This window comes from Eublepharis macularius, chromosome 19 (genome assembly GCF_028583425.1).
Source record: "Eublepharis macularius isolate TG4126 chromosome 19, MPM_Emac_v1.0, whole genome shotgun sequence".
Lineage (NCBI taxonomy): Eukaryota > Metazoa > Chordata > Lepidosauria > Squamata > Eublepharidae > Eublepharis > Eublepharis macularius.
In genome coordinates, this window is record NC_072808.1 from 13,767,019 (window position 1) to 13,792,047 (window position 25,029).

Genomic DNA, 25,029 nt, shown 5'->3' on the forward strand with positions numbered 1-25,029 from the left:
CAAGAAAATGTGTATAGGATTTGTACAGGAAATGTATAGGTCTACATCTTGGAGTCTTCTCTCCCACCCTCCTCCTACAAGAATTTTGTTAAAACTGGATATGGAAAAAGCATAACTCTCAGAGTCTACTAGTTAATATTTTCCAACAAGACTGCATTTAACATAACAACAACAACAACAACAACAACAACAACATTTGATTTATATACCACCCTTCAGCTGAATGCCCACTCAGAGTGGTTTACAAAGTATGCCATTATTATTATTATGGGTAGGGCTGAGAGAGCTCGAGAGAGCTGTGACTAGCCCAAGGTCACCCAGCTGGCTTCCAGTGGCAGAGTCGGGAATCAAACCCAGCACTCCAGATTAGAGTCCCATGCTCTTAACCACTACACCAAACTGGCTCAGTTCCTCTTCCTCAAACTCTCAGTTCCCCTTCTCTCTCTCCCTCTCCCTCTCCCTCTCCCTCTCCCTCTCCCTCTCCCTCTCCCTCTCTCTCTCTCTCTCTCTCTCTCTCTCTCTCTCTCTCTCTCTCTCTCTCTTTTTTAAATAAAATTTTATTGGATGAGTTCACATATATTCAACCCCCCCTTCCTCCCCCCCTTTTCTGTGTTGACTCCCAACGGTAGTCAGATCCCTGCTCTCTAGTAACTAATTCTAGTTACTAGAGAGTTTCCCCCATGTTGCTTGAGGTAAAGTTTAAATTTACATTTTTTTACATTTAATTATCAAGAGACCATAATAAGCCTTTCACGTCCCATTTCTTTTCTAAATATTTCTTAAATTCACTCCAGTCTTCGATAAATTCCTTTGGATTTCTTTCTCTTAAGTTCCTTGTTAATTTGTCCATTTCTGCCATGTGCAGCACTTTCTGACTCCAATATTGAGTTTCTGGTATCTCCTCCTGTCTCCACATTTGAGCATACCATGTTCTTGCTGCCACTGTCATATAGTAAACTAACACTCTATCTCTAACGTTAACATTTTGCAAATTTAACCCCATTAATAAAATTTCAGGACTTTTTTCTATATTACTTTTCAAAATTATTGACATTTCAGCAAAAATCTTATACCAAAATAATTTCGCTTTCTCACAAGTCCACCACATGTGATACATTGAACCCTCTGCTTTTTACATTTCCAACATTTATTTGACATTTGATTATTAGCCTTCACTAATTTTTTTGGTCTTAGATACCATCAGTTCCCCTTCTCAAGTGCCTATCAAATTTTGGGCAACGTTCATACAAAACTTTGGTAATAATAGGAAGTCCACTTAATACAATTGTGAATTAACTCAAAACCTATGAAATCTATTGTACAAATGCCATGTGAATAGGCCTCATTGTTCTTACTTAATCTTCATCGTCTGTTTTCTGGCAGCCAAGGGGTTTCAAGCAAAATCCTGCACAGGTTTACCAAAGCAGTTATATTCTATCCATGGCCATTTTAAAAGGAATAATTTTGTTCGAAATGTCACCGTGATCTTTTGGAGCTCAGAGGGACCACATCCCATGGAGATAATTAGCCAAGAAGATGAGAGTAGAAGCTAAAATCAGCAATGTGCTGTTGCATCACTACAGTTCTCAGCTCAGACTCAACCAGTTAATGGGGACATTTCTCTAGGTGCCTTAAAATATGTCCCTAAGCTCTGGTGCAAACTTCAGATCTCCCCCTCTCAATGTTCGTATCAGGATATTATCTTCATCTTCCCCAAGTTAGAATTCCCAATGAAATTTTGGCTCGCCAGAAATTCAAAACATGGAGATTCCTCCACAAACAAAATACAGAAGGGACATCAAAGGAAGTTAAAAGTATAATGGCCTGGTTCCTCTGGAAATTTCTGTGGGTGGCTGGGATTTCTGACAAATTGAGTGTGACCTTCTTGCTTCAAGTTACTCTGATTTCATCTCCCACCCCTTGCTGCAAGAACTCCAAGGTCTCTTGAGTCAAAAGGGTCTTTATTGAAAGGTTATATTCAAAGTACAGGTGTCCGTAATAAATCCAAAGGCAAGAAAGCTTCTGGCTGAACACAAAGCTTTGTCGAGAATGATGTGCTAGATACATGTTGCAATATATCAAACCCTCCTTTCTAATCCCCCCCCCAATAGTCTAGAGAAAGCAGAGGTTTGGGAATGTGAAAGGAAGGGCCAAGCTACACATGCCGAATGACACTTGAACGGCAAGTGGATTGAGTGGAGGGCAAGTGAACAGGGAGAAATACACTTGCTGTTCAAGTGTCATTTGTCATGTGTAGCTTGGCCCTAAGAAGGATCTTGCAGCATTTAGGGCCAAGCTACACATGATGAATGACACTTGAATGGCAAGTGTATTTCTCCCTGTTCACTTGCCCTCCACTCAATCCACTTGCCGTTCAAGTGTCATTCATCATGTGTAGCTTGGCCCTTAGCTAAGGTCCTCTTAGTCCAGCATCCTTTGCAAAGAAGCCCAGTAGCCACAAAACGGTACACCAGGAATTGGCCAATGAACCACTGGTGGGCTGTAATGAACCTCCCATTCACCTCTGCCCTGTTAGTGTACCCTTGGTGGAGAGTACCTTCAAGTCATAGCTGTCTTATGGTGACCCCTAGTGGGGTTTCCATGGGAAGAGACTAACAGAGGTGGTGTGCTATTGCCTGCCCCTGCAGCTCTGGTCTTCATTGGAGCTCTCCCATCCAATTACAAACCAGGTTGACCCTGCTTAGCTTCTGAGATCTGATGAGAGGAGGCTCTCTAGGGCTATCCAAGCCAGGGCCTTATCACAGGGAAATTTCTAAGCTCATTTTGAGGAATAAAACCATGATCCTAATGTCATCAACCTGTCCCTTTACCCACCAAAGCACATTTCTAGAAGGGAATACAGGCAGGTGGTGAACACATAACACAGCTCTTGCCCTTCCTCACCAAGTGGAAAATAATTTCAAGAGTTGCAATTTTAAAATTTTATTTTGAAGATTCTTCATTGCAGAATGTACATGTTGCAGCTTGCTTGGAAAAGGCACAAACACAGTGCTTCTGAATTTGGACTGGATAGAACTTCACCTGGTAATCTGATTGACAATAAACTGGAACCTACGGGCCAAGCTACACATGATGAATGACACTTGAACGGCAAGTGGATTGAGTGGAGGGCAAGTGAACAGGGAGAAATACACTTGCTGTTCAAGTGTCATTCATCACTTGTAGCTTGGCCCTACATAAAGTACAAGGTATTTAATTTATTTCATTTTTATTTCAGAAACTGAAACAAAGCCTACATACACTCAACTGCTTTTGTTTTCATCCATCCCCTGGTATCCTTGGATTTCTTCCTGTTGCCATCTACTTTCATTTTTCAACTTTCCGGGGTCAAAATTTTAAACTCCTTGCGGCAAAGCTACAAGCTTATGTTACTAGGTAAAGCACAACGGTCCTATGTTTAGCATCAACAACACTGAGAGCCAGTTTGGTGTAGCGGTTAAGAACAGCAGGACTCTAATCCGGGGTTTGATTACCCATTCCTCTGCTTGAAGCCAGCTGGGTGACCTTGGGTCAGTCATAGCTCTCTCAGCCCTATCCACCTCACAAGGTGATTGTTGTGGAGATAATAACATACTTTGTAAACTGCTCTGAGTGGGCATAAAGTTGTCCTGAATGGTGGTATACAAATCAAATGTTGTAGTTGTTCTTATTAAATAGAAACTCACAAAAACAAAGCCAAATGTATACTAACTGCGAGGATTTCTCTCAGTATGGACATTGACATGGCAAGCAATTTATTCCTCTACTTTCTTCCCCATCAGCCTCCGTAAGGCTCCCTTCACATCCCTGTTTCTCAGGCTGTAGATCACAGGGTTCATCATGGGAGTGACAACTCCATAAAAAACAGCCACTACTTTTTCCCGATCTGTGAACGTTTTGGTCTGAGGCCTTAGGTACATGGCCAAGGCAGTGCCATAGAAAATTCCCACCACAACCAAATGAGAGCCACAGGTTGAAAAAGCTTTCCCTCGGCCTTGGCCTGCGCGGATGCGCAGAATAGCCAAACCAATGCGCCCGTATGTTACCAGGATGAAGGCAAAGGGGAACAGAAGTGTGAACACAGTTGTTATCAGCATGCTAACCCCACTAGCATGAGTGTCAGAGCAGGCCAATTTCAACACTGCCTGGAGTTCACACTTAAAATGATTCACCACATTGCGCCCACACAAACGTGCCTGCATACTGAAAAAGGGAACTATGGTCAAGAGGAAAGCGCTGAACCACAGGCTGGCTGCCAATCCAATGCACACCTTTCGGCTCATGATTAAGCTATAGCGGAGAGGGCTGCAGATTGCCACAAAGCGGTCGTAAGCCATGACAGCTAGTAAGAGGCACTCTGCTACTGCCAAGAAAAGAGCAATGCTCATTTGTGCAAAGCACCTGCCAAAGGGAATAGTGGGCCTGTCTGTGAAGCAGTGCGCCAGCATCTGTGGGACAGAGGTGGTGACATAGCAGACGTCGATGAAGGAGAGGTTGCTGAGGAAGAAATACATGGGTGTGTGGAGGTGAGCATCCACCACAATTAGCACCACAATGAGACCATTCCCTGCTACTGTGACTGCATACATGACCAAGAAGAGGACAAACAAGACAGCGCGCACAGGGGGATGTGTGGAGAGGCCCACAAGCACAAACTCGGTCACTGTGGTTGCATTCTTCCAGTCTTCCATATTTCCTGTAAGAGGGAAATCGGAAATCATAGTATTATCTGCCTGAAATTCCATCTTGCAAACATGCTTATTCATTCTTTGTAAAATGTAGGAATAGAGAACCATATCAAAAACTTTTTTTATCATCAAGTTGGAGCCAGAATGGAGAGATCATGCCTGTGAATGCATACCTTTTCAACCTCGACCTCACAAATTGCTGCAGTTCACAGTTTACAATTAAAGCTAGACTAGATGAATCTGATTGTATCTATTGAAACTTGAATCTCTAGAAAAAACATGTGGCTCGTAGGCTCCGATCAGCTGATAACAAACTGCTGGTGGTCCCTGGCGGAACTCTCTGTCTGCTGAAACCCAGGCCCAACAGGATTTATTATCCTTTTGCTGGACTTGTAAGATAGAGATGTCCCACCAGGAATATGGTTGAGGCTGGGCTATGAGTAAGCCTTCCTACCTGGGCGGGGAGGGGGCAGCGTAATCTCCACTCTGAATTCCTCCCTACCCCGGCTTAACCATTGCTGCTCCTCCGTCTCCTATGCCATAGAAAATATGGTTGGGGTTGGAAATATGGTCTCCCATCTAGAACAGTTTTATCACTGAATTGTGTTATTCATTATTTGTGGTTTTAATGTTAAATTTAATGTAAATTTTAACATGGATGCCATCCACTCCGAGCCCATTCATGGAGAGAGCAGCTTATAAATCCAATAAATCAAATCAAATAGTGGGCAAGATATCTGTTACTAGATGAAGTTTTGATAATTCATTTCAAATACCGCTTCTTTTCCATCTTGATTATTTTCCTCTGGTCTAATTGTTTGCTTTGTACCATATTGGTTCAACATTTTATGTGCATCCCGTTGAGTCATTGTGGAGAATTACACTCTGCTCTGCAGTAGGTCTAGAAGTAAACCAGTGAATTTTGAATGGAAAGTTGGATAACGCAGCTTTTTAATGAGGAAGTGTCACAGAGGAAAGGGAAAAGCTGGAGGAAGATTGTAGGAGGAAAGAAAAGGGGTAAAGAAGAACTCCACCACTAAGCCCAAAAGACCTTCATCTGAATTGACTTATCCTCTTTCTCTTTTCTTTAAAACTAATGTGTAATAGAACTTGATGATCCCTCAGTTATATGGGGGCAAGTGAAAAAGAATCCAACTACTTTTCAAACTTGCATACAATCGTTTTTCCTGAGAACACTGTAAATCCATTCCCTATCGGAGACGCTGAGGAGGGGGTTCCCATGTATGCAAATTTTGATTTTCTCTTCAATTTAGCATTTTATTTCTAAATAAACATTATTTTAAAAATCCTAACAAGTTACCACTAACCTCATTTGTTGTTAAGACTTTGTCAGAATCATTCTTCTGCCTCTTTTTGATGGAGTTTCACCATAGCACGATCCCTGCAGACATCTGAAGAAAAGCACCAGGTCACAGACTAGTTTGTGCAATATCACCAATAGTTGTGCAATATCACCGAAACTACCGAGACAGTAGACAGGCTTGAAGAATCAAAGCTTCTTCACCTATAGAACCACAATGGGCCCAGTCTTCTAAAGACAGCAGTGCTGGGGCAAATGACATCTGCTTTTTCAGATTGGAAAGCCAGATGTTCCAAAAGCAGGGAAAGAGGATTGTTTCAATGAGAAGGATCGAATAATCCATTTCCAGCTCCAATTCGTTTAAATATTTTTAGCTTGCTTTTCTTTTAAAAAATTTGGGACACAAACTAATTTTTTTAAAGACTCTAGATGTATGTGCACATTTTATATCTAACCATTTTGTTAAGAAATTTGTTAAGAAGCACGTAAGCAATTCAACTGATTAATTACACCAGACTTGTGCAATAGAACAAAGATGTCATTTCAGTTTCCTGACAGATCCCTTATTTTTGCAGTCTTAGGCAGGAAGCAAAAACTGGACACAAACTGAAGCTGATTCTGCACACGTTAGATAATGCACTTTCAATGCACTTTAGCAATCGTTTGGAAGTGGATTTTTTGTTTCACACATGAAAAATTCAGTTCCAAATGATCTCTAAAGAGGATTGGAAGTGCATTATCCAATGTGTGTGGAATCAGTATGGGTCCTTGGTAGTGTGTCAAATGTAGGCATCTTGGTCTTGCAGCTTGGCTCTCCATTTAATTGAAGTTTACAGAGCAGCAGCCTATGGGAGGGAGAACATGTGATCAGGAGGGGAGTGCAGGCATCGGGCTCTCACCGGGCGCCCCCCTTCCCCTCCGCTGGGTGTGTGTGGAGGGGTTTCTGTAAACTTCAATTAAATGGAGAGCCAAGCTGTAAGACCAGGACGCCTACATTTCCCATCAAAACTTGAGGTAAGCTGACAAGTGTCCAACCTGGGTCAGACGTCACTAGTAGCCTGGCTCTTAGTCTGACTTCCTAGGAGTAAAATCCCATCGTATTTAGCAAAATGTCCTTCCAAGTAAAAATGTGAGGAATTGGTCCCCATGTCTGAGTCCACTCTTGAATTATCCTTATATAAGAACTTTGTTAAAGCTATATGAGGAAAAAGCGTAATCCTCATATTTCACAAGTGCCATTTGAATCAGTGTTTTCCAGAAAAATGGCACTTCATAAAAAACATTTGGTTATTATTCAAAAGTGTGTGTTGAATTCTGAAAAAGAACAAAACAACAATAACAAAAGAATGTGTGAGTTTCACATGAATCCAGTATTTGATGCTAGAAAGAGAATCACAGGAGAACCATAGCAACTCAAGATCTAGTAATCAGGGTCTATGCCAAAAGTATAAAAACTGTGAAACCCTTATTCTTTCCCCACCCACAGCTTATGAACATAAAGTCACCTTTATCATGAGTCTACCAAGGTGTGTATTGTCTTCTGCACTGGCAACAACTTTCTAGGTCTAAGGTACAACTGAGAGATTTTATCAATATATGCTGGGGATTGAACCTGGAAACTTTTGGATGCAACACAAATGTTCAGTTAAAAGACACTGAGCCACAGCCACTCATAAAAGGGAAGAGCCCTGCCCTGCTACCTCAGATCAATGGTCCATTTGGACTAGAATCCTATTTCTACACTAGACGTTCTAGTATCACAGAATGCTCACAAGCAAACTTAGTTTTATCTGTTGTTACTCCCAGAAAATCACACCCTTACCCACCATTGTTCAGATACTCATTGGAGACATGGCTTCCTAGATCCAGAGCTTTACCATACTTTCAGAGGAGTTAGTCGTATTAGTCTGTAGTAGCAAAATAGTACTACTGGACTCGGACTCTTTACTATTTTAGCAAACTTTAGCAAACTATATCTCAGCTGAAAAGAAGTCAAATCTGGACTTGGAAGGAAATTTGGGGTCTAACACCTAAGCAGTGTTACAATCTTCTGGATTAGGATAGCACTACAAGTTGTGACAAATTCAATAAATCTGAACGTCTCGAAGTGATCTTTGGATTTATTGTAGTTTTGCTTGTAGCTTTTGTACATCTGAGCAGAAAGAACTCTTGAAAGAAAACAACATTGTTTTTGAATTACTCAAATACATATTGTTCTTACCTTTTCAGGTCATCCACATAATGAGATAGTGAATATACTCAGAACCTCGGGAAAAGACACTGCAAATATCCACTGTACAAATAAGCATTATTTTCTGAAATCAAACAAAAAGAAAGATGAATGATTGTTCTTACTTGGACTTCATCTGGGAAAGATGAAATGCCACTGTGTTGCTGCGAGTAGATGGTTCCAAGCAAAATCCAGGAAGGTTTCATCAAAGCACTTATATCCTACCCATGACCGTTTTTAAAGGTCTGTTCTCATTCTGAAAACCAGAACTCCTCAGCTGTCTTTGAGAATCCAGAGGGACCATCTCCCATGGAGACAATTATCTAAGAAAACTAGAGCAGAAGATGAAAGCAGGAGCTTGAGGTTGCACCATCAGATTGCTCACAGCAGATTTAATGTGGACATTTCTGTAGATAACTTTAAAGTACAAAATGCTGTGAAGGAATTCTCTCTGGTCTTTGATGTCCGGTGAAACTCCAGCTTTTTCATGTTGACATATCAGGATCTTGATCCTCCTTCTTCTCCCAGAATTAAAATTCCCAATGAAATTCTAGGTCAATGAAACTTCAGAGCTCATTTGGAGGTTCTTCCTCATGCCAAACACTTGACGAATTTCAGGAGAAGTCAAAATCAGTTTGGATAATGAAAAAAAAATCAATTGAATACAGTTTGGTCATTATGTTTCTAAAATCTGTCCTTATATGAATGATGTACTTCTAATCTTAGCAAGACCACAATTCTCACTTACAGAAATGGTCAACCTGAGTGATAGTAAGTTAAAAATAATATGTCAATGTTAGCAAAGAACAGCATAATTAAAATCTGGTCTAAGCCATGGAGCAATCAACCAATTAGATATTTAGAAATTCGGATGTTATGAGATCTTGATCTTTTAATAGAATATAATCATAATAAATTATTCAGAGGAGTGGGAAAAGAGATCATCTATAAGGACATGCAGGTTAACTCGTTTATGAATGGTGTTTTAATGGATGGTCTTCATCAATTAAACAGCCCTGAATTAGGGCAAGTTGATGCTAACACAGCTTATTGCAGCTACAAAGATTTGGAGCAAGGCCACCTGGTTGATTCGAAACAAGAAGTCATTGCAAAGCTTTTAGCAGATACAGACCCAAGCGTAACTCTTACTGTGGCAAAATTTTTATCTGTGGTTTTTAACAGTGCTTTTTTTCTAAAAAAATGTTTAGGGGTACTTTCATTTGGAGTTGGTTTAGCGGGAATTCCAACATTTTAAAATTTTTACTTTCTCCCATTAGATTCACAAAATGTTTAGGGGTATGTGTACCCCTGTGTCCCACCAGAAAAAAAGCGCTGGTTTTTAACGATTTTCTCTCTTAGCGACATATTTTATATTTTGTAATTAATACTTGGCTATTGGATAAACCATTTTATTGAATTGTATCATTCTGTACTTTAAATTATTGAACCTGTTTTGCTTATGATGTGAGCATGAAATAAAGAAAAGGAAAAGGAACAAGGCCACCTGGTTAAACTACCCAGCAATATTGCTAGCTTATTTATCCTTAGCTCAGTATGCTGATGCAGAACAAACAGCTTGGCTAATGCAGATCAGCCAAGGAGGGCATTCTCTCCCAAGCCACGAGACCATTCAAGCCAATGATGGGATAGCTTGGGAACAGTCCGTAGTATCTTTAGATGGTTCATGGTGCTTACCAGGAGTCCCTGCAGGAGCTAGTACTATCCCTGCCAGAATTATGGCCTAACCAGTCAAAAGATGTGACCTAATCAGAGAATACCACCATCCCCCAGGGCACTGTGAGGTAGGAGAATAAATGGCCCCCTTCCTGGCCCATTTGAAGAAGGCTGTCAAAATTCCTGCTCAGCTCCTCAGATGAGCAGCTACCCCCATGTTATTCACAAGAAGGGTGGACCAACTTGCAGCCTAGCCTGCTGCTAGGATTGCTAGCCAATGGCTGGCACCTAGCAGGAATCAGGAAGAGGGACAGGGCCGGGGCTCTGTCAGCACAATGGCATGACATCATTATTGGGAGAGAACTGGAAGAGACATCACGCCTCTCTAGGAATCTATGGAAACCCTGTGGTAAAACCCTAGAGTTTCTGGCAATTTCTAGAGTAATGTGATGCCACTTCTGGGTTTCCCCTGAAAGTAACACCATGCCATTACTCCAAAAGTGATTTTATTCAATTATTTTTTCTTCCACTGGCTGGAAGATTGGCAGCAAGAAGAAGGCGTTGCCAGTGGGTGGTCTCTCACTATAGTAGGAGTACTGCTGGAATCAGATTTTATTCTGTGATCCTCATCCCGTTTACTAGGAACAAAGAGACCTATGGTATTTAGATCCAGAGGAGTTAGCCGTGTTAGTCTGTAGTAACAAAATCAAAAAGAGTCCAGTAGCACCTTTAAGACTAACCAATTTTATTGTAGCATAAGCTTTTGAGAATCACAGTTCTCTTCGTCAGATGCATGGACTCTTTTTGACTATGGTATTTAGTGAGACTATGGGCCAAGCTACATATGACGAATGACACTTGAACGGCAAGTGGATTGAGAGGAGGGCAAGTGAACAGGGAGAAATACACTTGCCATTCAAGTGTCATTCGTCATGTGTAGCTTGGCCCTTCCTTCCAAGAAAATGTGTATAGGTTGTGTACATTTGCTCCCCCCCCCTCCCCAAGTTGGAATATAGAGGCAGACAGAAGACTTGTGTTCTAATGAGCCATTTTTATTTGACAACAACATTAACTCAAGCATTAACTGCAAACATTAACTGCAAACATGGCAATGGCCTAAATAGTGTTACAGGTCAAGCCCTGGGTTCATCCATGGACCTCCGCCTTGACCTGTCTGGGCAAATCCCACTGCCCTGGGTGCTTGCCATCCATATGCATGGCTGGAATCCAGCTGGCCAGGCAAATGGTTTCCCCCTTAAACCACCACAAGCCATGCCTGAGGGAAGGACTTGCATAGGGGACCCCACCAGACAGTCTGCCGTCACAACTGGCAGCTGTCAAACATACCAGCCAATCCTGACAGACGGAAATTTCCCAACAATGGGCATGTGCCAAGGGTGCTGATTGGCCCGTTCACTTTCCCCCAACTCTATCCTGCCATCGCTAAGGCTAAGCCTCTACTTAGGCCTTTGTGCCCCACAGGTGGCCTAAAGCCAACCAAAGCCCTTGCCCACCAATCATAGAGAAAACTGGTTTTTTTCCATCACCTCTGTAGAGATCAGCAAATTTGGCCCTCATTTTAGGCTGGGGCAAATCATACCTAGTCCACCCCCCAAAAACCATCTATAGCATTCTATTGGTCTAGCACCCAGCCTTTAAACATCCAATGCAGAGAAATGCTATCAGCTATCAGCTATAAACATTCCAAGGTAGTAGTTGTGGATTTTCCGGGCTGTATAGCCATGGTCTTGGCATTGTAGTTCCTGACGTTTCGCCAGCAGCTGTGGCTGGCATGTTCAGAGGTGTAGCACCAAAAGACAAAGATCTCTCAATGTCACAGTGTGGAAAAGATGTTGGCAGGTAATTTATATCTACTCAGGAAGGTGGGGTTGGGCTGAGTCATCCTTTTCCACACTTTGACACTGAGTGATCTCTGTCTTTTGGTGCTACACCTCTGAAGATGCCAGTCACAGCTGCTGGCGAAACATCAGGAACTACAATGCCAAGACTACGGCTATACAGCCTGGAAAATCCACAAGAACCATCATTCTCCAGCCGTGAAAGCCTTCGACAATATATTCCAAGGTAGGATTTCTGCCTAGCATCCACCTGTGACAAGGGGGTATGTATACATTCTCAAATGAATGGACCCCCCCAATGCCCAGTTTATTTCATCAGTTTGGATAACAGAAGGAAACAGAAATGATAATGAATGAATGAATGAATGAATGAATGAATGAATGAATGAATGAATGAATACAGACTGTTCATCCAGTTTATTCCTTTCCTTCCCCACCTTCTTCTTCCCTTCAGTGTTGCCAACAGCAGTAAATCCAAGCTGGTGAAAGCTTGCCAACCAAGAGCACAGGAGGTATGTCTTGCCTCCCCCATCTGCCTCTCCCAGAATGTGCTCCAGAAGAGCGCAAGAGCACCCACATGGAAAGAGCTGCCTCTGTCACAGAATGATGCTGGGATTGTAACCTCTCAACATTTTGTGGAAACTACCAACATTTTGTGATTGAATCTGGACCTGTCGACAGGCATGTTGTTGTGGCACTTACTACTCATTCTCAAAATTCCAAAACTGCCCACAAATTCAGCAAAATTGGGAACCCCAGCTGTAGAACCAGGAGTCCTAGGCAAGGTTTCTTTCTCTTTTCTATTTCACCACCTCAGTCTTTCTCTTGCTTTTCGCTACGGATCACCTTCCTCCAGTTGGGGGTGGAGGATCCCCTGTCTTCACCCTCCGCCCCCACCATCACTCACCTGGCCAGTGGGAGGGAAAGGTACAGGAATGGGCCTCCTGGGGGTGCTTCGAGGGCAGCATGACGTCCTGCGAGTGATGTCATTGCACCGCCCCAAGAGCATGCCTGTATTTCATTGTGGGCTGATTTTGAACCCAAATGGGCTCATTTTGGCCCATGTGAGACCAATATCAGCCTGAGGCAAAGCTTGTGGGTACCCCTGCACCTGCACAATGGCATCACTTCCCGGAAGTGACATCATCACACAGGCGTGGGGGTGCCCCCGTGCTTCATGCGCGTATGAGGAGGACCACGGGAAGGCCGGAAAGTAAGCACCGGGTAACCCTACTTTTCACCCTCATAGCTGCTTGGGAGTAGAAAGTGAGGCAAGTGCAGGAAGACACGGCAATTGGACAGGGTCGGTAAGTTAAAGCCTTGAAATTATATTCAGTCATAAAACAAAGGCCCATAAGCAGTTTGGGAAAGTTGGTAGCCTTTCTACCAAAAGTGAATTCAAGGCAAACTTGGAGGCAAGCTATCCAAGGAATTTCACAGGAAGACGAAGCTAATTCTGATTAAAATGGCAACATTTCTCAGGGGTGCGCATCCATAGAATGCCACTGTATTTTGCCTAAGATTAAATTCAGGGAGTGCTTCTCATGCAAGACATCTGAGAAATGTTGAAGGGATCTTTTTTTTTTAAGACTAGTGACATTCAACAGGACAAGTGGACACCTGGCTTGGTGCCTGGTTGCGTATCTTCAATTACTAAACTGCCTTTACCCAAATCCTTACCAAAAAAAGAAGTCACACTGTGATTATTTTTGGTTGCCAAAACAGAAAGACCATTTTTCACATTAATTTTCTTCATTAATTGATCTCCATGGGACTTCTCAAAGACAATGCAGTCTTCAAGAATGAGATCGTGAACTTTGACATGCAGATACAATATAAACGCTTGGGCAAAGTCAAGGCTTTGTTTGCTGAAGTCCTTAGCTATCTGCAAGTGAAATGGTTCTTTCATCTCTCACAAATGAAGATTCACTAAGCATTGCCAAGGCATCTATATACTTTACTTTCAACTCCTGACAGGTAATTCACAAATTTCAGATCGGACTTTTTACTGCATTGTCTATGGCAACTTTTGAAATGTTTTTGGTTATATGACACCATATTGACCTAAGCAATGTGTTGATTTAGTTTTTATTATTAGTTTAACAAAGTTGTGTGTGTCACAAAACATGCTCAGTTGGGATAGAATACTTTGACTAAAATATATTGCCAGTCCAGTGTGTTCACTAGAAGAGAAAAAGACAGGATATTAAGGTTAGGAATGACCTGTGTCGGCAGTCTCATATACAAGGAACTGAGGGCCAAGCTACACATGACGAATGACACTTGAACGGCAAATGGATTGAGTGGAGGGCAAGTGAACAGGGAGAAATACACTTGCTGTTCAAGTGTCATTCGTCATGTGTAGCTTGGCCCTGAGTTTCTGCCAGTTTTCTAGTTACTGAGAAGTGTACCATGTTCAAAACAACAGCAGGCACTTGGTTTCTGGATATATATTTTGGTTCGATTGAAGTGGTCTATCTAAATTCAGAACAGTAACTTTATTTTCCCACCATCTCTGGATTTCTGAACTAAAGATAGCTTTGTCACAAACTTTGGGTCTGTTTTCGCATCATCTTTCAGAAACTATCTATAATCCCCAGCAGTCAGAGGGCCTAAATATTAAATGAATATTCTAGAAACCTTTGATACTTCTCCACAGCATAGTAGAAATCTTTAAATGTGCATATTTCTATATGCTGGACACTAAAACCCATATATTTGGCTTCATCACACTTAACAATGTAATCCTGTATTCTCAGGAAAACATCCAATGAAGACATCTTTACAATTTTGGGGGCTAGATTAATAAACAGCATTGACTTACATTAAGCAACAGTGACATTTCAACCTGTAGTTAATAGTTGCAGATGTAGTTCAAGGTCTTGTCTAACAAGAAGATTATATAGTTACCAACTTAATTGTGTGACATTCCCAGACAGAATCAATTAAGAGTTTTGAAACATTTTAAAAAATGTCACTATATGTCTATATATCTAAACTCCATAGTCCTGATTTTTTTTCATTCCTAAATGGGTTTGATATATCGATTTATATATCTGATGCATAGATTTCTATTTTTAAAGAAACTGAACATTAATATAACTTTTTTTTAAAAAAAGCGTGACATTATAACCAAAAATACAAGGACCTGGTTTCCCTTAGAAACAATCATTACAGAGAAATGTGTCCTAAGATATAAAAGGCAAACCATGTTGCTAATGACTCATTTTTTATCTTGGTTGCATGTTAACACAGCCTGCAGTGAGTCTGCTAGCTTCCTTTAAGAACAGTACTGAATTTGGATTCCATCTGCATATGCTTCATGTTTATCGATTTACCAGGATGGTCCCTGTTTTCTGGCACTTATCCTGGTAGAAGCACACTGGCCCTGTTTTGTCTCTATATTCTTTTTTGGGGTTACCTTCTTAAAATTTTGTCGGTGGGGAATGCTAGACTTATATATATTTAGATGGGTTACTGTGTTGATCTGTCTGTAGCAGTAGAAATGAGCAAGAGTCCAGTATCACCTATCAGACTAACAAAATTTGTGGCAGGGTATGAGCTTTTGTGAGTCACAGCGCACAGAAATGTATCTGAAGAAGTGAGCTGTAACTCACAAAAGCTCTTATCCTACCACAAATTTTGTTAGTCTTAGAAGTGCTCTTGGAATTCTTGCTCTTTTCTACTGTTACATAGATTTGCCATTCTTCCAGATTTTAGCTCCCTTTCTGAGATCTCTAGAAGTAAAATAATGGAGTGGATATATCTTATATCCAGTGTGGAATGGATATATCTTATATCCAGTGTGCATAGGTATAAAAACATGTACATGAGCACTAAAGTTACTGTGGATCCTCCTGACTCTGATTTCACACACTGCAGCTGCTGAGGTATATCTTTAATTGTGGATAATATGATAGGACAATCAGTCTTTAAGTCAGATATCATGATCTATGATATTATTGCAGCTCAGCTACGGTGTTTTACAAGAGTTATTAGGAAAAATGTCTTTTGAGTCAATAACATTTTTGCAGTTAAGAGCATGATGAATGTGCACAGTTTCACTGCATGTTCAAATAAGCTGTTGCAGGGGCTGCCTGCCCACAAAGCAGCCCTTGCTATTCCCCAGGGTGCCAGAGAGTGGGACCACCAGGCTCTGCTCCATTCACCCCAGCCACCTGGCTGGTCATTTCAGCAGCTCAGGGTGTGGCCATGACAGCTGGTCAGCTGGCTAGCCAACCCCCTTGGAGCTCACTTACCCTCCAATTTGGTGGGAGAAAGTTTTTCTTCATCTTAGAATCTGAAATTGACAAATAATTATCTAGGATTTCCAAAATATCTATGATCTTTTCTGTAGAGTTTTTGGGGATTCAGAGAGTGTCGCCCGTAAGTGGCATCACTTCTGGGTTTGGATGCTATTCCCCACCTCACTTTCTCCTCCACTGCATCAACAGGCAAGTTAGCCCCATGCTTCACAGCCACTCAGTGACTCAGGACACACACATGCTGGCCAGAAGAGGGGCATTTGGGCCAGCTTGCCTAGGGAGTGGAAAGTGGAAAGCCCTTGACCTGTTGTAGCTAAGTAACTTTATTTAGCACCCAAGGGCTAAAATGTTCTCAATGACGGTGACAATCAAAGGAGGGTTTTTCCATGCACTTAAGTGCAAGAAGATTCACAGAAACTATAATATATTGGCTGTGGATCACAGAAGGGGGAATAAGTCAAAGAAGAACAAATAATTAACGGGAGCCTTGTCTTTTCTCTTTGAAGGAACGCTGGAGTAAATAGACACGTGCAATCTCACCAATGTGATTGGGATCTTTGGTGAAATATTTTTTTAAAGAAGGCATCCCAGAATAAAGAGGATAGAGATCAGACCACCTCTGAAATGATCAAAGGAAGGGCAAGAAGAGAAGGCAATGAGGCAAAAAGAATGGGATAAATACGAAGATTCTTAAATGTGTTTCACCATGATTGTTAGCTAACAGAGATGGGCACAAATCAGGAAAAAAAGAAAACCATGTGGTTCATGGTTCGTCATGTTTCACCAACCACAAGCCACAAACTTTCACGAACTTTCCCCAGTTTGCAAACTGGTTCCTTTAGTTCATGAAAACATCAATTCTGAGTCAGCAGGATGTCTGCAGAAAGCCCATTCTCCCATTTGCCTAGGAAACTGATTGATCATTGCCAGGCTGTCTGCAGGGATGAACCGAAAAACAAACCAAACGAACCAGCCCAAAGTTCATGGTGGTTCATCAGAAATGGGCTCTGATAAACCACCAGTCTGTGAACTATGAACTGGCTCGGTTCGTGCTGAACTTTGGTTCGAATTTCGGTCCGTGCCCATCTCTATTAGCTAACTTAAGCACACATATAAACAACATTTGTGATTATTTGGATTTAATAAATAGTGCTTCAGTGTATGGGGGTGTATCTACACTGCATAATTAAGCTCATGAGATTCCAGTTTAATCAGTAGAGGTTCACTGCAACCCCACCCCCTTTTTTTACAACATCAGGCCACATCACATGGCTTGTGAGCCATCAGGTCATAATATTAATCATTATACAAACTTTCTCATTTTTTCCAGGCAACATGGAAGACATGGAAAATGGAACTGAAGTGACAGAAGTTGTGCTTCTCGGTCTGTCTAGCCATCCCCAAGTACGGGTAGCATTGTTCTTTATCTTCCTGGCTATGTATTTGGTCACTGTAGGTGGAAACGGCCTCATTGTAACACTGATCATGATCGATGCTCACCTCCACACACCCATGTATTTCTTCCTCAGCAATCTTTCCTTCATTGACGTCTGCTACGTCACCACTTCCGTGCCGCAAATGCTGGCGCACTGCTTCACAGACAGGCCCACTGTCCCGCGAGGCCGATGTTTAGCCCAGATGAGCATTGCTCTCTTCCTGGCAGTAGCAGAATGTCTTTTGCTCGCTATTATGGCATACGATCGCTATGTGGCCATATGCAGCCCCCTGCGCTACAGTCTAATCATGAGCCGGAAGGTGTGCCTCCTGATGGCAGCTGGCTTGTGGGTGTGCTCCTTCCTCTTGACCATCGTCCCCGCCTTCGGCATGCAAGGCCATTCATGTGGACGCAACGTGGTGAACCATTTCAAGTGCGAAGTCCAGGCAGTGTTGAAACTGGCTTGCTCGGACACCCGTGCCAGTGGATTGGTGATGGTATTGAATAGTGTCTTCACCTTGCTTGTGCCCTTTGCTTTCATCCTGGTGACATATGGGCGCATTGGTGTGGCTGTGCTGCACATTCGTTCAGACCATGGCTGGAGCAAGGCCTTGTCTACTTGCGGGTCCCACTTGGTTGTGGTGGGGATCTTCTATGGCACAGCCATGGCCATGTACTTACGACCTCAGACAAAGACTTTCACCAACAGAGAGAAAGTAATATCGGTATTCTATGGAGTTGTCATTCCTATGCTTAACCCCCTAATTTATAGCCTGAGGAACAGAGATGTAAAAGGAGCTCTATGGAGAGCACTTGGCAGGAAAGTAGAAGAATAATATTGCTAGCAACTTGAGAGCCAGTTTGGGGTAGAGGTTAAGAGCAGCAGGATTGTAATCTGGAGAGCTGGGTTTGATTCCCCGCTCCTCCACTTGAAGCCAACTGGGTGACCTTTGGCTAGTTACGGCTCTCTGGCACTCTCTCAGCTCCACCCACCTCACAGGGTGTTTTGTTGTGGGGATAATAATAACATACTTTGTAAACTGCTCTGAGTGGGCATTAAGTTGTCCTGAGGGCAGTATATAAATCAGATGTTGTTGTTGTTGTTATTATTAAAGTTTTGTTGCTAATGGATCTGAGTTTTGCCTTATGAAGAAAGTCTAACCGTTTCCCTTTTGACTTTATAATCAGTGACAATTAGGCCTGCCAACCACCAGGTTGTGGCTGGAGATCTCTCTAAAGGACAACTGATCTTCTGGCCATAAAGATTTGTTCCCCTGGAGAAAATGGCTGCTTTGGAGGGGGGACTCTCTTGCATTATACCCTAATGAGGTCCCTCCCCTCCCCAAACCCTGCCATCTCCAAACTCCACTCCCTCAAATCTCCAGGAATGTTCCAACCAGGAGTTGGCATCCCTAATGGAATGATTGCTCAAGTTCACTAATTTTTGTTAAGTTTAGACACCTCTCCATTAAGATAAAAAGAGAAATGGGAAGAAGATTTATGAACTGATTTTAAATTTAGAGAAATGGGAATCGGTGTGGGAAAAACATCACGGTAAAACTAATCTCAATGGATTTGACAGAAATGTTCTGTAAACTACTTTTGCAGTGGTATCTTACACCTCACAAACTAGTCATTAAATATAGAAATTTAACAGATTGTGTTGGAGATATGATTGGTATGTGTAAATCTGATAGTTGTGCTTTGAGCATGTCCAAACACAACCTATTTTGGCAAAAACAATTTACAGTGAAATCCTAAACAGAGTTACTCCAGTTTAAGTCCATTGATTCCAATGGGCTTAGACTGGAGGAACTTTGCTTAGGGTTTCACTGTACGTTTATTAATGATTTGTTTTGCAATTATATACTGTCAGAACCTAAGAGAATCCTATGAAGATATTTAAAATAATTGGTAGTTTCACCAGAGGTCCTGTTAGTCTCTCCACTACTCTGTTTACAGCTGTTATGATTATTATTGTGGCATATTGGGGGGAAACAGAATCTTTCTCCATAAAAGTTTGCTTTAATGTAAACTGGAATGTAGCTTTCTTAACTAAATTATAATGTTACCGAAGGATGCAAACAAATAATTTACAATGTACAGAGAAGTTCTGTGAATGCTGGGCAATGTTATTATGTACTGATATGAAAGATGACAATAAAACACAGCCTTTTGCTTTTTGTGAATTGTTGTAAACCTCCTCCTCCTCTCCTTTCCCTCTTTTGGATTAAACCATTGTGTAAGGTAAAATGTTGCGTGTTATGTGCCGCCAAGGCACCTCCGACCTATGGCGATCTGATAAAGGAAAGACCTCCAAAATGTCCTATCATTAACAGACTTGCTCAAATCCTGCAAACTGGAGGATGTGGCTTCTTTTATTGAGTCAAGCCATCTTATTTTAGGCCTTCCACTTTTCCTAGCATTATTGACTTTTGCAGAATATCATGTCTTCTCATGATGTGACCAAAGTATGATAGCCTCAATTTTGTCATTTTAGCTTCTAGGGAGAATTCAGACTTGATGTGATCTAGAACCCACTTATTTGTCTTTTTGGCTGTCCATAGTATCCCCCAAACTCCAGCACCACATTTCAAATGAATCAGTTTTCTTTCTGTCAGCTTCCTTCACCATCCAACTTTCGCATTCATACATAGTACTTGGAAATACCATTGTCTGGATTATCTTGATCTTGGTCCCCAGAGAGACATCTTTATCTTTAAGGATCTTCTCTATCTCCCTCACGGCTGCTCAAAGGAATAGAAAATCTTGAATAATTTCAATTTCAATATATACATTAGCAGTATTTTTTTAAAAAATCTTTCAAACAATAAAAAATCAGGTTTGATGTCAAAATATTTCTTGGGGAATTTTTACATACCAATTTTTATGTTCCTCTTGAAATAATTAACCTTCTTTATTAGCTGCTATATCCTACTGAACTCAATTTGCTGACCCATATATGGGGTCACATTTTATAGTAGAATCTGTATCTACCCTGCCGCTTTTAGGGTTTGATCACTAATAGGTTATTTCTGCTAATACCAATGTTTTAAATTGGTGGACAGGATGAAAGCCACTCACCCACTTGCATTTCTTTCCTGGACATCTTTTAAAGTTTCCAGACTTCTTTTAAAGTTTCCATAGTCTACTTTTTTCATTGAAACTTGAGGTGGATTACACAATGTAAATTAATGCAATCAATAGGATGTAAGGTTGTCAGGCATAGGTTGGCAACCAGCAGGAGGCCAGGGGAGTGAAGACATAAGGATGTCAGTCCTCTCTAGGAATTGCCAGAAAAACTATAGTTTTACCATAGAGGTGATGATTCCTAGAGAGGTGTGATTCCTAGAGAGGTACGTCAACTTCCCTAGAAATGATATGCTATTGGCCCAATGGACATATATATTTTTAAAAATCCAGAGGCTGCCAAACCTGCTAGGTTATGCAATTTGATAGGACTACAATTGCAGAAATTTGAAACAAAGCTGAAAAAAGTGTAAGTCTTAAACATGTTAAATAATGGAGAACCTGCCATTACATAAATAGAAGCACAATGCATTTCCTAAACCAATCTGTTATGATGTCGTCCTATTTCTTTTATAAAAATTCCTTCCTGAGAAATTTTGTTTTACATAGTTTGTAACATGAGGATTGCCAACCTCCAGGTGGGAGCTGGAATTCTGGAATTACAACTGGCTTCCAGATTATAGAGGCTAGTTCCTTTGTAGGAAACGGCAACTTTGAAAGGTTGAGTCTAGGAGAAATGGAAGTTCTAGAGTGAAGTTATGTCCACACTGAGCTCCTTCCTGTCACCCAACTCTGGTCCCCAACTGCCAACACCCACCACCCTGAATCTCCAGGAATTTCCAAAGCCAGAGTTGGCAGTCCTGCCCCCAACATTTTGTACAGCTGATTTCTTGTCATATTATGAGCTCCTTTGTATATTTTCACATAGAGGCTTTCCTCCATTTCACTGGTATAGGAGGTACCCAAGAAGGCCCAAAGCGGTATCACCATTGCGTTTGCAGGGAACATCACTTAGGAAGCCGTAACCATCATAGCAGGATATTTGACTTAGAACTTCCTAACATTTTTCTGGAGCCTCTTGACACAGTGTGATTGGACTCAGCCCCAAAGGCAGCCATTTTGCTATGGAGATCACTCTGTTTTATCTCTCTTTACCTCGCTACCATTTCTTAACTTACTAGTTTTAAGCAGACTGCTAAAATATAAAAATTAGACAACATTTAAGCAATTGCAAAAATAAATCACAAGCGCATAAAATTTCACAGCTGAAAGAGTGATGGTGCCACTTATTTTTAATATAGAGACCTTAAAATGTTGAGTATAAAATATGAAATAGACTGATTAAAGACTATTGATATGAAATTTTAGAGGAGAGGAAGAGGAGAAACATTCGGTAAGTTAATTGTGTTGCCACATATTTTTAATATACTTCTCTTTTGTAGTTTAAATTTAGTATTTTGTATATGTTTTTATGCACTTTCTATTGCTAATTGTATTTTTCTTTTCGAATAAAGTGTTAAAAAATCTTTTTAAAAAGGAATACACAATTAAGCTTGGTAATACCAAATTTTACCAAATCAGATAAAATTCGGTAATTTTTACTGAATACCAAACCCAAATGGATGAAGTCCAAAGCAATAATAAACAATAGTGGTGATACTAGGCACCTCTGTCAGTTTCCTTTTGTTATTTCCATTTTATCCATGAAATAACCATTAACTAAGATTCTAGCTTGCTGGCTGGTATAGAGACTTTACATCCAATTTAAAAACTCAAACCCACAGTTTATTCTTTGAAGTGCTTTCACTAAGCTTTCCCTTCACCAGACACTGGTTCTTATGGCATATGATAGTTTAATGGGTATAGGCAGCCCTTTCTTCTCGTCTGAAGAAGGAAATTCAGATTCTCAAAAGCTTATACTCTGGAAATCTTGTTGGTCTCTAAAGTAACACTGGACCCAAATCTTGATGTTCAGTGGCCCACACTGTATACATTTTTGAGCAGAGATATAAATATTTCCAGAGTCCAAAAAAAGTGCTTTTGTTAGGATAATACCAGACTGAGGGCTAAGCCATAAGTGACACTTGAACGGCAAGTGTATTTCTCCCTGTTCACTTGCGCTCCACTCAATCCACTTGCCGTTCAAGTATCATTCGTCACTTGTAGCTTGGCCCTGAGAAACATTCAATCATCAAAAAATATATAGAACTCATAGAAAGCTTAATGAGCAATATGATAATAATTTATTCAGGTGATTTTAATAACATGAATTTAATAGCTTTGTCAATTCAAGTGGCAATCTTCAATGATAAGTTAAATTAAATCACTCACATTTTTAATCTAATTAAAATATTTTATTTATTCTTGTTGGGAGGTGTGCAAACAGGTTCAATATAGAGAGTACTATTATCAAAGTAAACAGCTGGGGGAATTAACATGCTCATGAATGTCAAATGCTTTTTGCATTAGAGATAAGATCAGATTTAAGCAATACTGAGAAACTTGTGGTTATAAAATAAATAGAGAATTCTCTAATTGTGCTTTGAAGTTATTTATCAATGATTAGTATTATCTTGAGCCTTTTAAAATCAGAACAGTAAAGAGAAGAATACTAAAACCCTTAGGAATGTGTCCCCTACATGCAATTAAATCTTAACCAATTGGGAAATGGGATAATATTAGAACTAGTAAGCTAAGTAAGCACATTATCAAAGTTATGCTGCTATCTTCTGAAGTGAAGGAGTCCAGTTTACAAACTGTTAAACGGAATAGTTCAGTCAGGGTTACTTTCCACCTTTGGGTTGGAAAAGAATCCACAGTGATTTCTCATGTTATTTGTCTAATTATCAGCAATGTCTCAATACATCGGAGATTTCCAAACTTTCTGGTTTAGTACATCCTTTCTACATTGACTTGTCTGTTAAGGGACCTTCTGCTATGGAACCGCTCAGTATTCCTCTGGGGATCCTGCAGGAACAAAATTTGTACCATTAAAATACATACAAACCTCTTCTGGGGTCATTCATTGAAATGAATGGCAATATAGGGCCAAGCTACACATGATGAATGACACGTGAACGGCAAGTGTATTTCTCCCTGTTCACTTGCCCTCCACTCAATCCACTTGCCATTCAAGTGTCATTTGTCACTTGTAGCTTGGCCCTGAGATAGGCAAAAGTTGTAAATGGGGGTTGATGACCTTGCAGTTGCCTGGTGAGGAAAGCCATTAAACTTCTAAGAACTCCTGGAAGACCTCTTTTGTTTTACTTAAGTGCTTCTTCAGGGTGGGGAGTGGCAGTTAATCAGCCAGACACAACCTCTGGTAATTTTCCAACTCCAGCCAGGGTTGTCATCTCTCCTGCCCAGCCAGGCTGTGCCATGTGATTAAGGCACATGAGGAAGGGTCTTACGATATTTCATATTCATGACGCTGCCCTTTCAATAAGGAGAAGGGATAGGGCTGCTAACAACATCATGAGAAGACAAGAAGACTCCCTGGAAAAGACAATAATGTCAGGAAAAGTGGAAGTCAGGAAAAGTAGAAGACAATGGCCGTTTCCACACATGTTGAATAACACACTTTCAATGCACTTTAGCAATCCTTTTGAAGTGGATTTTTTGTTCCACACATGGGCCCTTTCCACACACATTGAATAATGCACTTTCAATGCACTTTCGCAATCCTTTTGAAGTGGATTTTTTGTTCCACACATGGAAAATCAGTTTCAAATGTTCACTAAAGAGTATTGACAGTGGATTATCCAATGTGTGTGGAAGTAGCCATGGAAAAACAGTTCCAAATGTTCACTAAAGAGTATTGAAAGTGGATTATCCAACATGTGTGGAAGCAGCCAATAATGTCAAGAAAAGTGGAAGTCAGGAAAAGTGGAAGACAATAATGTCAGGAAAAGTGGAAGGAAAAGAGGAAGACCTAAAACGAGATGGCTTGACTCCATCCAGGAGGCCACGTCCTCCAGTTTGCAGCATCTGAGGAGAGCTGTTAATGATCAAACATGTTGGCAGTCTTTCATTTATAGGGTCACCATAAGTTGGAAGCAATAACACACACACACAATCCAAAGAAAGCAACAGAAAAATTTACGTTTTCAAATTCTTTTTATTTGCAGATTAACAGGAGTGGATAATAATCTCAGCAATTAGCAAGCGAAAGAATAAAACATGTTTCTAGCTCCTTATGCTCTTTTTCATTGTGATCTCTTAGCCCGATGTAATACATTCCCATCTGCAGTACTTGAAGGCCGTTATAAGAAGGTCCCGATGGCTGAGCGAGTTTGTCCATGCAAGGCTGGGAAAGTAGAAACAATTGAGCACATCATGCGTGCTTGTAAATTCTACCATGAAATACGTATAAAACATATCCAACCTGCATTGAAGAAGCTTTCGAGCCTCCCTGACACTGAGCAAACTAATAAACTCCTGTTAGGTGCTGACCCCCAGATCACGTTGGCTAGTGCCAGATTTTTAGCCACGGCTTGTAGAATCCGCAGGGAATGTGCAAAGTAACAT

The 25,029-nt window shown here is 40.9% G+C and overlaps 2 protein-coding genes across 2 annotated transcripts; one reads left to right on the forward strand and one right to left on the reverse strand.

The window, feature by feature from the left end:
* Nucleotides 1–3,755: 3,755 nt before the first annotated feature.
* On the reverse strand, nucleotides 3,756–4,745 carry LOC129346467 (olfactory receptor 13H1-like). The gene has a single exon (XM_055003818.1). It carries the CDS (start codon nucleotides 4,743–4,745, stop codon nucleotides 3,756–3,758), a length of 990 nt encoding a protein of 329 aa, XP_054859793.1.
* Nucleotides 4,746–17,372: 12,627 nt separating this feature from the next.
* On the forward strand, nucleotides 17,373–18,308 carry LOC129346468 (olfactory receptor 13H1-like). The gene has a single exon (XM_055003819.1). It carries the CDS (start codon nucleotides 17,373–17,375, stop codon nucleotides 18,306–18,308), a length of 936 nt encoding a protein of 311 aa, XP_054859794.1.
* The last annotated feature ends 6,721 nt before the right edge of the window (nucleotides 18,309–25,029 follow it).